The following is a 13,880-nucleotide window of genomic DNA, read 5'->3' on the forward strand; positions in this document are numbered from 1 at the left end:
AAATAAGGAGGGACTATTTGCTTCATAAAATACTCAGGTTGGCCTGTATAAAGGATTTCCTCTGACTCAACGGTCCACGATTATTTTGTCTTATAAAAGGTGTCCTTAGGTGACTTAAACATAAATTTACCTAGATTATGTAAAGCATAATCTGATGTTCAGATTCAAGTTCACCTACATTGTCACGAACTGTACAACCTTGGCAGTTCATTTTTCCATTCAACCCCGGCCCTCAGTGCAATTCTGTGAAGAGCAAAAAGATCAGTATAGAGATTTATTGTTCACGGCTGTCCAGTTCTGATTTCCGAGGCACGTTCGCATTGAACAGAGGAAAGCAGAGCTCTCTATACGCTTTACACTCACAAGTGTATTATTTTCTAAAATCCACAATTGTGAGAAACATTAGCAAGAAACATATATTCTTTAAGTTCCTCCTTTTATTTCCCAAACATACCATAGTAGTTAAATAACTCCAGAAATGGGAAGACTTTGAGAATATATATGTTCACAATATACACACAGCTCGATTCCCAAAGGATTCCAGCAACATACTCATACGTTTTGAAAATACTTTCCCTCCAGCTTCCCGGCATAGCTCATTTGATCTTGTACTATTCCAATATGGAAAATAAAATTCCCTGGAGGCAGAGTGCAAATGAACTTTAAGAATGAGGACAGCTATAAAGACCACAAACACAAGACAGACTCCTCTGAAGTGGGAAGAAAAATGCTTTCTCATTTTCTCAATACTCCCTCCCCTTTGGTCCCCAGACACCCAGCAGGGCCCAGTGCCTGCCCTGTGTGGCCACTCTCCATCTGAAGCTGTGCTGAGGACAGGGTCCCCCCTATGTAAGGATATCTGGGCAGCCCTCATTATTAAAGCTCGGAGAAACGCAAGCCCCATGGTCAGTCCTGGCATCAAAACCAAATAGCTCCCCAGGACTTACCAGCTGCCCTGCTGGTTCCGTCCTGCCCAGGTGACGGTTGTGCTGTTCGTGAACAGAGGATTGGCAGGTCGGGGAGCTGGGAGGAAATGTAATTTACTGCATCTGGTAGCAGAGAACAGGGAATACAATTAGGCACAGTGTTGGGAGGCCCAATGGGTTCACTGCCGAGACAGCAGCTTGTTTGCCCTACATAATGGACCACAGAGGCGGCCACTGCAAGAGAGGATCAGGGTAAACAAAGACCAGCATTTGCCCAGTGACTGGTATTCAGTAGAGTAGCTGAGGTAGGAGAGATCCTGGCCAGAGAGCTCAAGCCCCAGGACAGCTCTATGTATTAAAAGATTCATCAGAAAGCTCTAGATTCTAAGAGTACAATGAGTTCAGGGGGGGGAAAAAAAAAAAAAGAGAGAGACAAAGAGATGGACTAGTGAGAGCCATTATAAATTTGGTGGAATTGGCCAAATGTGGGACCTCAAACTAGAAACGTGCCTTAAGCAGAACTGGAAAATAGATTTGGGGCTCTTTCCTTAAACTGGAAATATAGCTTTATGTGCCTGATTCATGCAGAAGACTAATTTTGTAGGCATTTAAAAAAAATTCCAGAATTTATCCCACAATTTCAGTACTTCTGGCTGGTGTTTCAGCTAGAAAATCCTGAGATTTCAAATAACAGCACCCAGTGAACTCACCATGAGCTCAGTTGCAAGAAATGAGGCCGTGCGACAGAGGGAGACCAGCTCTGCTGGCCCACTAAGGGAGATGGAGGACACAGAAGTCAACAGGCATGCCAAAGTATTAGAGGAGAGGAGGAAACCACTGATGTGAAACAAGGAGAAGAATCTGTGTATCCCCCAGAGAGAAGTGGGAAAGCGAAGGAACATTCTAGAAAGCTGGGCTCTAGGTGATGTGATTCCTTCCTTGTGTCATGGCCACATCCCAAAATCCTGGAATGTCGATCACTCGTCAATGATCACATGTATCTGCTTACCGCATACTTCCACTGAATGGCCCATAGTCACCTCACGCTCAACATGTCCAAAATGGAACTCTCATCTCCGCTCATCTGCTCCTTCTCCTGTACAATGTACCTCAGCTCACTGGCACCATAATTCACCCAGGATCCTGGGTGGTGTCCTTAACTTCCCCTCCCAGTGGCCAGTTAGTCCCTAGCCTCGACCCACTTCCCACATCTGTCCCGTCCTGTGTATCCCCATCGATACCGCCTTAGTTCTGGCAGGTTTCTTTTTTCTCTTTTAAATTTCATGCAGGAGAGGACTGCAAACAGACACCAGATTAGGATTAGTTCAGTTATATGCCGATTAGACCACTGCTGACTCACGTGTGTCTGAATAACCCAGAATATACTGACATTGGACCATCATGTTCTGTGGGAGTGGATGGGGTGGAGTTTCTCTAAGAGAATGGGTTTGTCTATCAGCCTTTTGGGGAGACGGAACAGGAAGTCAGGAGTCAGCAGGCAGGCAGGCAGGCCCTGGGTTGGAGTGAGGCTCTGGTTACTGTCTCTCCCTGGGGCCTCATGTGTGCTGGAGTTGGGCCCTGGGTCGGGCAGACATGGTTGAAGGTCCTTCACTGCAAGGAAGGAAGATGGCCCTTTGAGATGATGGCGGGCTGGGAGATGGCCATGAAGCAGCCTGTAGGGACCCTCTGAAAGGGGCCTGGATTGGAGCCAGAGCCTCTGAGTGTGGCCACATGTCCAAAGTTGCCCATTATTCTCCATGTTGAGCTGCCCTGCCAGCATTCCTCAAGTTAGGTTGCAGCCTCTGCTCTCACTCTGGGGAGCTGTGGGAAGGGTCTGGGCCCCAAGGTAGCACAAGGCAGGACCAGAGGTAGCAGCAGCTGGGGGTAAGTGGGGCTTGAGCGGGTAGAGGGAGATTGCTAACAGTGGCCCATGGGAAGGAGGGAGCAGCAATGTGGGGTTAGAGAGACAGTTTAGGGGACAAGAGATGACCAGAGCAAATGTGCAGAACTTCTGAGCTTCCCTGAGGATTTCCAGAAATCCGTGGAATGGCAATCACGGTAAATCTGGCTTCCTGCATTCAAATGAGATGGGAGACTCAAGCCGTTAAGACCAGGTAAGACTCTGTGGACTGGTCACACGTGTCTGGTACATCCTATGCTACATATAGAATTTCCAGGACACCTTTGCATTCTGAAAGTTTTAGCAGCTAGAAATAAAAGCCACTCACAGGTGGGGAATTCTGCATGTGATTCCTATTGCTTACATTTCAGGCTCCCCGAGAGGCTGCTCCCTGCCTGATGTGAGTGGGTGATGGAGTTACCTTTGCCCAGTGGTCACTGGCTACAGGCCTGAGGACAGCAGCTCTTGTGGGGCTGGGGAGCCATGGCTTCTGCTAAGAGATAAGGGGGTGGCGAGGAGTGGGGCATGAGGAAAAGGACAGGGCAGCCCCTCAATATATCATTAAGTAGTAAACCCTAAGGTTCTGCAGCAGGGAGGGTGTCTGATAGACCAACACCAGGAATAAGAAACAGGGCCTCCGAAGCTTCCACAGGGAGATGTCTTCATGTGGCCTCAGTCAGTAAACTGCCCTCTTCCTGCCAAAGTCAGGGTGGTCTATCATGCTCCCTCCCACCATCCGAGAAGGCAGAGAACAGTCACTTACAGAGCAGAGATGTAACATGAGTGCTTCTCGTTAGTTCTGGCACTGCTGAAATCTTTATGAAGAACATAGATAGCTAAAGCTAGAGGAACAAAACTGATGAAAACTCTCCTGAAATCGTGACTTCTGGGCAACTGAAGACACACTGAGCTGTCCCAACAATTGGTATGAAGGTGTTTTTTGGTTTTTTGGGGTTTTTTTTGACCACACCCTGTGGCACGCGAGATCTTAGTTCCCCAACCAGGGACCGAATCCGTGCCCCCTGCAAAGGAATTGCAGAGTCTTAATCACTGGACTGCCAGGGAAGTCCCTGGTATGAGGGTTTTGATGTGGGAAAGGTCCCAGGCCACCCCAGACTGGGATGAGATGGAAATCTACAAAGATCAGTCTCAAACAGCAAGGATGAGATGGGCCCAGGACAGACATTTTCCTTTGCCAGTTCTGGCCAAGGGTTTCACACCAGCTCCTCGGTGGGTGAAGAACAGAGGTGGCTCTAGGTACATACCACATGCAATTTATACTTACACAAAACACTGTGCCTATCTAGGGCAGTAAAAACAGCCCACCCAATCGATGAGGACTCTGCCATATAACAAGTGTGTGTGTGGGGTGGAAAGGAAGTGAGGGGGGATCAGAATGTATGTTGCCAAGACATTCTACTCCAGATTGGAATACGTTGCTCTTGATTGCCAAGGCTACCATGTAGTCAAAAACCATTGGTGATCCAGCAGTCCAATACCTTTGTTTTCTCTGAAAAGCACAGGGAGACATGCACAGGGTACCTGAACAGCGGTCGTTACACATGCACACGCCAGCTGCCGGCTCCTTGGCAACTCATTAAACTGGAGACGCTTCTGCTGATTATCTGCAGCATCTTGTACAGTTATGTAATTTCAGCTGGGCCTGGATTCTGTAATCATCGTGTTTTGGAAGTTGGGGATCTGTCCTAAGCATCATTATTCTACAATCATTTTTTTGTTAGGTCTTAGTAACAACAATTGGTTGATTCTAAGAGGGTCTTGGCACTTTGAAATCAAAGAAAGAGAAAAGATTCAGACATCCCGAAGTCCCTCAACTGGATGTGCTTCATGATGAGTTTTTACCCTCAGATCACAGAGCGGCCTATAAACACTGACTGCATTCTTGGAAGGACGTGCTCCCTCCTTCAAACTTTTCTTTGCCAGCAGATGTGGTGTAATGGAAAGGTCTCCCCAGACTTAGTTATAACCAGACACGGTAGGAATCATCATCCAGGGCGACAAGGCCATGGAAACTTTTCCCTGGCCACTTCTTGGGATCCCTGAGACTTCTGCATCCTTTTAAGCCTGAGCTCACCCATCCTGTCAAAAAGTGATGAAGGATGGAATCATGAAGGTGATTTTTCTCTGTAGGTTCCCTTCTCAGTCACAATCGTGTTTCTTACCATCTTTATGAACTACTTAGGTGAACAGATGAAAATAGTGGGAAGTACATAGTACAGGCGGAAATGAGAGAAGTTCAGGGTGACAGCGAAAAAGAGAGCAGTGAGAGTTTATAACATGGCTTCATAGATGCTTGTTAACAAGTCATAGACTACATGCGTCTCCATGGCCCACACAGCTTTCCCTGGGACATGACATGCAGGCTCCATCCTTTCCCTAATTAGAGAGAGAAGTCTAGGAAAGGCCCTGGTTTGAGAAAAAAAGAAGTGAAAGCATAAAAAGTTGATGTGGGGCTTCCCTGGTGGCGCAGTGGTTGGGAGTCTGCCTGCCGATGCAGGGGACGCAGGTTCGTGCCTCGGTCTGGGAGGATCCCACATGCCGCGGAGCGGCTGGGCCCATGAGCCATGGCCGCTGAGCCTGCGCGTCCGGAGCCTGTGCTCCGCAATGGGAGAGGCCACAGCAGTGAGAGGCCCGCATACCGCAAAAAAAAAAAAAAAAAAGTTGATGTGGACTCTTCCGATATGTGGGTATCTGTGGGTCGATGTCTGATACTGTGTTACTGCTGATAACGTACACGGCCTCTGGGCAGCCCTAGCACGAGGGAAGCCCGCTATCCTTCCCATGCTGCCACCCTCAACTCCCCAAAGTAGGCAAGGCCACCTCTTCAGTCCGTGCTCCACCCCCAAAGCACAGAACAATTGTCCTGATTTGGCCACACCCTAGAAAAGGTTCCAGAACTATCGAAAGTCCTCCTCCTGGAGTCCCTGCTTGCTCGACCCTGACTTGCCTCTGAGCATATGCGCTGGACACATGAATTTAATTTAATACCTTCCCAAAGATCACCCAAGGAGCCAAAATCCAGATCCCCTGCCTCTTACTTGCTGGAGGGTGGCGGGGAGAACCCAGACAAACCAGTTTTTTTGTTTGTTTCCTTTTTTGCTGAAGTTAGAATTATCGTGATTGCAAGGATCTCTGCTAATCCAGAAAAATGCATTATCCATCTCTGCATTTTAAAATCTTTAACCATATGTTTCCAAAAGACATTGGGAAAACACTGATGCCAACACTTATTCTGGCTCCTGGTCATCTTCCTAATTTAGAGGTTGACCTCATAAGAATCAGGTGAGCAGATGGTATCTGATCTTCTGACAAGTCCCGGCATTTTAAGACAGGTCTAGCTGACGGCCAGAGGGAAAGAGGGAATCAAGTGGTTTTCATGAGTTTGTAGCTAACAGAAGAGCAAGGGGAAGGCTGAGAAGCACACAATCCCAAGTTCATCACACGGCCCCAGTGAAGGAGAGCGGAGGGGAGGGGACGGGAGGGGAGAGCAGAAGAAGACCCACTCCTGCCAGGGTGGGGTTCAGGAAGCCGGGGCCCTGCTCCCACCCTTCACGTGCTCCTGGCCAACCATGCCCCACAGGGAGGGAGGTTCTGCCCAGCCCTGTTTCCCTGGAAGGCTGGAGAAACTGCAGTTTTCTGATTCAAAGTAAAACCAGAGGCCTTAGGAAGGTTTCCTAAACATCAGATGATGGGCTCCTGCCGCATACTGTAACCTGGAGACCTAACCACCAGCACCAGTGGCCTCATCCCTACCAGGGAACTGGCCCTGAGGCTGGCGCTCTTGGCGGAACATATTTCAAGAGAGATCAAAGCAGTGAACCTTGGGGACGAAATGGGAAGGAGAAGAGCCAGGCCAACTGTGTAAGCCTGGAAAGAGTTGGTCAAGAAGCAGTCCTTAAAGAGGAGAGGCAGAGGAGACGGGGGGCGTGGCCCTCCTGAGCACCCGCAAACAGCGCTTCCCTTCTTTCTGATGCCCTTACAAACCAACACATCGCGTCTCCTGGTGAGCCTGTGTTAATGAAACCCACTAAGCTGAGGGATGAAAATATTCAGGTACAGATGGGGAGAGAGCGCTTACACTTACCTCCATCCGTACTGGAGAAGCTCTGTGGAAACAAAAGCAGGGCAGAGCGTCACTACACACGTGGGGAGATGACCCCTCACTCATTTAACCCATCTTTCTCCCCCAGAACTTGACTGTGGTGGGCAAACCTCATGCTTGCTTTCCTTCTGGGAAATTTGTTTGGGATCCTAAAATTTAAGGGAAAGGTCTACCCTTCCCACCTTACACCGAATTTCTCCTACAAGAGATAAATTTCAATTATTCAGCAAATACCCTGGGTTGTGTTGGAGAAGTGACATCAGAAAATCCCGCCTTAAAATGAATGTGATTAGACTGCTTTCCTATCAACTGTTGGGTACCTGGGGAAACACGTATTATAAAATGGAGGGAGGGTCCTGAGTTATTCACAGCCTGCTGGCTTTATGGATCCTCCCTTTGCTACACAGTACCGTCTGTTTGCACAGACAGGCATACCTCATTTTACTGGGCCTCAATATTGCATTTTTTACAAACTGAAGGTTTTTGACAACCCCCAGTTAAGCAGATCTGTCAGCACCATTGTTCCAACAGCATTATTTTTTTAATTAAGGCATGCACATTTTTTTTACACATAATGCTATTGCTTACTTAATAGACTACAGTATAGTATAAACATAATTTTTATATGCACTGGGAAACAAAAAATTCATGACATGCACTTTATTGCAATATTTGATTAATTTCAGTGGTCTGGAACCAAACCTGCAATACCTCCGAGGCATGCCTGTACGGTAAAATTTCATGTTTTACTGACGCTTTGTTTTTGGAGTTCATGCCCATTTGATATGGTTTTGTCTTTGGCCTTTTTATAAAGGAAAGACTTCAAGCCACAGGGAGTCTGTTTAATCTGCTTCATAAGAATTGGTTTTAGAATTCTAGGGTCTAATGGGAGATGACTTTTCAGGCATTAGGCATATAAAGGGTTTGGACCGTAGGGAGATGGGGTTAATTTCATGACTCTTCTCTGTGCTTCTGGTGGGCCAGGTGGACCCACCCCTGAAGACAGGCCACTCTCAGCTTCAGAGATGGTACCGGTCCTCACGCATCTGCCCCTCAGAGTGTGTGGCTTAGTCTTCTCATCAGTACCAACCGGCCTTTTCTCCAATTGGCATCATTCTACGAGCGCTTACTTCCTCAGGGATATAACTGAGAAATCACATTTGTTTCCTTCACCTTCTGAAAGTCCTTGAAGGATTTTTCTGTCTCCTTTAGTTTCTCTAGGATGATTTGCTCTTTGGCAGATATCTGGGACTCTTCACTTTCCAGTGCTTGTATTTCCTGTTCCAGCCTGGAAAACACACAAACAGAGGACAGGTTACTCTACTGTCCTGCCACCCCTGGACCAGAGAGCAGCTTCTTCTTGCTGGGTGACTTCCTGGCGGTCTGCATTTTACATGATGCTGTGGTACCCGGCCAAGGCTTTTACCTCACAGAGCATCCTGTGTTTCCAGCTTTGCCACTAAGCAGACACTGATCAAAGGAAACCAACCCAGAGGTGCTGCCACCAGGTCACTGCCGCCACTTTGCAGTTTGCTTTGGTGCCTCCCCTTCTCTTCACGTGTACATTCTTAACTTGGAGGTAGATGGCTTTACATAGCATAGGACACACTCTCTGCCCGAGAATCTCAGAATAACTGCTCTTCTGTCAGCTTGGCCAAGGGTGGAGAGCCAGTCTTGCTCAAAGGGAATATGTTGCCGAGAAATGGCTGATGGCCAGTACCCTTGGGAACCTGCTGTCACCTTCCTCAGTGGCCTAACCTCTACTACCAAGAAGACAGGAGATGGAAGGGACTGATATGACTGCCCCCACTCTTCTGAAACTTTCTTCAGTTTTTACAACCCACTTCTCTATTTCCTGGAAAGGAAATTTCAGCACAGCCAGGAGACTCTGGGAATATTCCAGAACAGCAGCTACAGTGATGACTTGGGGGAAGTCTTGGCAGCTCTATTCTTGTAATGAAATGATAGTAACAACCATTTAACTTTTCCTGAGCACTAAATCTGTGCCAAGAGCTGAGCTAAGAATTCATATGGATTATTGTATCTAACCTTCCCAATGACCCTATGACCCTATGAGCCGGGAATTCTCATTTTACAGATGAGATCATGAAGGCTTGGCTTGGTTAAGAAACTAGTTTACTGGTGCAGAGCCTTGAGGCTAGGGTTCAAGCCAGGAAGTGTAACTCTAGACCCTGTTCCTCACCGGCGCTAAACTCTAGCCACATGGGCTCTACAGTACTTCACATATGCCCTGCCTTGTTACACACTGAGTGCGCTGGTGTACTAGGGTGGTGCTGGAATGCACCAATGTCTTTGGAGGTTATGAAGGGATGGCTGTTCCCCTGCCTACAGGACTCCAGATTATTATGCTTCCAAATCGTTTGCTCTGAATTTATTCGTTCATTCATTCAGTTCTGCTTTTGGTCTCCTTCCCTCTGTTGGGCTGGAAGCTTTTCTGCAGAGTCTATGCCTGCCTCCCCCTGCTCCGCTTCCATCTTCTAATCTGCTGTTGGGAACTGGCTAGTGAGATCTTCTGAGGGGTAAGGAACACCAAGATACAGCCATGGGATTTTTGCACTGTATCCCTCAGAGGCCTTTTCTGTTTCCTTACTAGACATCAGAAAAATGACCTCTGGATGGATAAGACTTTGCAGCAATTACTTTGGGTTATGAAGACAAACACTATATGTCATGGTGTCCCCTCCAAATGAACACAGCTTCAGATATACTGATTATCTCCCTCACAGTAAAAGTGGCAGTCCTTCTGATGACAGCATCTAGCCTCCTAATACCTCCACTCTTACCAATAAGTCTACTTCATTTTATGCTTTAGACAGAGCTACTCCTTATTTGTCCATTTGTGCCCCATGATTTTCCCTCCTTCAAGAAACTCATTTCTAAACCCTAACCATTTTTGAAGTCTTAACGCAGATATCATCCACCCCATGAGGCTTTCAGATTCACCACCAGGAAATAATAAGACCAGAGGTCTTATCAAGTCTACTATATGTTAGTGCAATGGTTCTCAACCAAGGTGCTTTTGTCCCCCAGGGCATATTTGGCAATGTCTGGGGATATTGTGGCTATCCATCACTCAAGGAGAGTAGAGTTGGTGCTACTGGCATCTAGTGGGTAGCAACTGATAAACATCCTCCAAAGCACAGGACACCCCCCACAATAAGGAATGATTTGCGCCCCCCGCAAATCAACATTGCCAAGGTTTAATAGTTCTAAGCCCTGTGTTAGAGTATACACACGTTGTTAATTTCCCCTACTAGAGTATAAATTCATCATGGTGAGGGCACAAATGCTCAATACAAGTATGTTGAATGAATGAAAAAGCTGAACCAAGTTGCAAAAAAGTCATAGCTCAGCCAAGATGAGATCTTCAGGATTTCTGAGACCCAGGTAATTCTTCAGCAAGCTTTGACTTGAGAGGCTGTGTGTGGGCTGAAACGCAAACAGAATCTAGAGGAGAGGGGCCAAGCAACACCAATATATAAACAAAGAGATATCAACCTTGGCTGTTCCAAATGTTCAGCAAACCTTTTACACACATCTGTGTAAATTACTTTGGGAGGAATCAAGGAAAGGAATATGAGGCCGGAATAGGGACAACTCAAATGATCTATAAATGGAACTAATTCACTGGGTAGAGGAGCTCTGGGCTAGAGGGTTCCTGGAGAGATTGGATGATAGCACTGGCCAGGTGAGTTCTGAGCAGATTTCATCTGAATCTCAAAAAACCGAGTCCCTCAGCAGATATCTAGGATGTGGGTAGATTCCATTATTCTAAAACAAATTCCCTCCCTCCCCCCTTCCCCTCCATGGGAAGAGTATATACGTCCCCGACCCACTGATGTTGGGTCACATGATTCGCTTTGGCCTCATGGTGGGTGCGATGTACTTCCCTGCCCCTTTGGGTGCAGCCATGTGACCTGATTTAGCCAATGGGATGTTAGCAGACATGACACAAACAGAGGTTTGGAATGTGTTTGCCCTGTTGGACTTGTCCTCTTGTGCCTCTGCTGGCACCAAGAGAACAGCTTCTCTGGGCAGCTGCTGTCCCTTCAGCCTGTACCCCAGAAAGAACACATGGGGAGTGGACAGGAGCCCAACCCAGAATCAGAAGCCATGCCCAGTCAAACCTGCATCTTCAATTAGAGCCACTCGGCTAAGCCCAGCCTAGATCAGCCAACACCCAGCCTACTCCTCACAGACGTGTGAGCAAGTACAAATGATTTTTGTTTTAAACCACTGAGTTCGAGAGCAGTTTGTCAAAGAGCACTATTGTGACAACAGCTAACTGACACAGTTCAAACATGTACCGTAATGTTCACTGTAGCACTATTTACAATAGCCAGGACATGGAAGCAACCTAAGTGTCCATCAACAGATGAATGGATAAAGAAGATGTGGCACATATATGCAGTGGAATATTAGCCATAAAAAGAAATGAAATTGAGTTATTTGTAGTGAGGTGGATGGACCCAGAATCTGTCATACAGAGTGAAGTCAGAAAGAGAAAAACAAATACCATATGCTAACACATACATATGGAATTTAAAAAAAAGAAAAAAAAGGTTCTGAAGAACCTAGGGGCAGGACAGGAATAAAGACACAGATGTAGAGAATGGACTTGAGGACACGGGGAGGGTGAAGGGTAAGCTGGGACGAAGTGAGAGAGTGGCATTAACATATATACACTACCAAATGTAAAACAGACAGCTAGTGGGAAGCAGCCGCATAGCACAGGGAGATCAGCTCGGTGCTTTGTGACCACCTAGAGGGGTGGGAGGGAGACACAAGATGGAGGGGATATGGGGATATATGTATACGTATAGCTGATTCACTTTGCTATACAGCAGAAACTAAAACAACACTGTAAAGCAATTATACTCCAATAAAGATGTTAATAAAATATATATATGTCTATGTTAGAGACATATATATATGTGTGCATTATATATATTATATCCTAATGATATATTTCCTAATAATATATATTTATATAAATATAGGTATATATGTATGTGTACGTATATCCCAATAATACCTGAAGCTAAAAGATTAGAAAGACTATAATCTACCCTCTCCCCATTTCCCGCAATCCTTAGAGAAATCAGGAGGGATACAGAGCACCCCTTCATGAGCGTTAAGTTCGAGAAAACAGGAAAGTATCCATGGTAGTTGTCTCTGGGTAATGAGCTATTGGGTGATTTTAATTTTCTTCTTTATAATTTTCAATATTTCCCCAATTAAAAAAAACCTCGTGTATTCCTTACCTAATCAGCATAAAAACAGTAAATCACTTAAAAAAAAATGCCTGCTCTGGCCTAGCGCTGAGAAGGCTGCCTTTCACAGGCTGTGGCACTGGAAAGGAGCCGGGGTCCCAGCTTCTCCTGGGTCGAGTGAGGGGTTAAAATGGGCACAGTATCGATTTACATTCAATTCAACCAACACTGACGGAGCTTGTCTGGCTGGACTCAGAGTCAGGCACTACAAGGGATTCTGGAAAAAAGTTGGGTTAAAAATATCTGACTTGGGGGCTTCCCTGGTGGCACAGTGGTTGAGAATCTGCCTGCCAATGCAGGGGACACGGGGTCAAGCCCTGGTCTGGGAAGATCCCACATGCCGCGGAGCAACTGGGCACGTGAGCCACAGCTACTGAGCCTGCGCGTCTGGAGCTTGTGCTCCGCAACAAGAGAGGCCGCGATAGTGAGAGGCCCGCGCACCGCGATGAAGAGTGGCCCCCACTCGCCGCAATTAGAGAAAGCCCTCACACAGAAATGAAGACTCAACACAGCCAAAAATAAATAAATAAATAAAAAATATCTGACTTAAAAAAAAAAAAGGCTGACTATAAGTAACTCACTTCTTCCGATGAAGCAGGCTCAAGTGATTAAGAATTCTCTGTGACCTGATGCCCACTGGCTGGCCCAATTGTGTCCACTGCCCGGGCCCTATGGGTTTCAGGGCTCTTGGCTATATAGATCAAGTGCTAAAGATTTGGGTCGTGATACTGTGTAACTGAGAAGGAATGGAGAGAGAGAGAGGAAAAAAAAGCAACAAAACTAGACTTTCACGATAACACCACCTGAGTTTCATCCAAAGGGAATGAACTCAGGATATCGACAGCTTATATAAGTCTGAGTGAGTCAGATCCAAGCAGCAGCTTTCTCTACACATGCACATGTGGGCACTGGACGGCCCAGACTGACATCTTTTCGTGGAAAACCCGAGTCCCAGGGCTGAGGAGCTTCCCAAGAAACCGAGTGTCATGGGGTTAATAAGAGTCATCCCAGTTGGGCTAGAAATGTCAATGTTTTGTAGTTTCATGACCCAAATCTAATGCAGTCTTCCCTGGAGGAGCCAAGCTAAAAATAAAGAATTGGCAGGAAGTGTAATTTACACTCAAGGTTAACCAAGGCTCCTTAGGCTGAGACAGGTGCATGTAACAGCCTCTGACTGGCTTGCTCAGTTTCTCCTGAGCAAGCAGCAGACTGTAATAGACAGTAAAGAAAGGTGACACACTGCAGCTGTGCACGTTCAATCTACTGGCAATGAGGTTGCAATCCTGGCCAAATGGTCTCATAAAATCGACCTAACCCCAACAGACCTTCCTAATGGGAAAATACAAAGGACGTATGGCGCTATAAGGTGCATCGATCATTCTCTCATTTCAAAGTCCATGTATATATCCATCCATCCAACTTAATGCAAGCACCTTCCTTCCGTCAGGCGCTGCGCTGAACATCAGGGACAGAGAGCTAAATCAGCCACGGTGTCTGCTCGGGCGAGCTCTTGGTAAAGTAATGAGAATAGCCAAGTAAACACATAAATTTCAAGAGAGCCCAAAAAGAGCTGGAGGAAAGAACAACGATTTGGAAAAGTGTCAGTTCCTTGGGGGACTCCAAGTTGCCTGCCCAAG

At 46.6% G+C, this 13,880-nt stretch overlaps 1 protein-coding gene across 6 annotated transcripts in view; it reads right to left on the bottom strand.

Annotated features, from left to right (window-relative positions):
* PALM2AKAP2 (PALM2 and AKAP2 fusion) overlaps positions 1-13,880 on the bottom strand; it is a 356,275-nt gene that overhangs the window by 212,674 nt on the left and 129,721 nt on the right. For 3 of the 6 annotated variants that reach the window (XM_060014348.1, XM_060014346.1, XM_060014351.1), the window contains exons 4-6: positions 8,123-8,237; positions 6,932-6,953; positions 948-1,049 (exon numbers count right to left, since the gene is read on the bottom strand). In XM_060014348.1, the coding sequence (XP_059870331.1) occupies positions 948-1,049; positions 6,932-6,953; positions 8,123-8,237 (239 nt within the window). Of the gene's footprint in view, positions 1-178; positions 244-947; positions 1,050-6,931; positions 6,954-8,122; positions 8,238-13,880 lie in introns of those variants that run through there. The other 3 variants (XM_060014352.1, XM_060014347.1, XM_060014350.1) reach the window with 2 other exon arrangements.

Source organism: Delphinus delphis, chromosome 6, assembly GCF_949987515.2.
Source record: "Delphinus delphis chromosome 6, mDelDel1.2, whole genome shotgun sequence".
Lineage (NCBI taxonomy): Eukaryota > Metazoa > Chordata > Mammalia > Artiodactyla > Delphinidae > Delphinus > Delphinus delphis.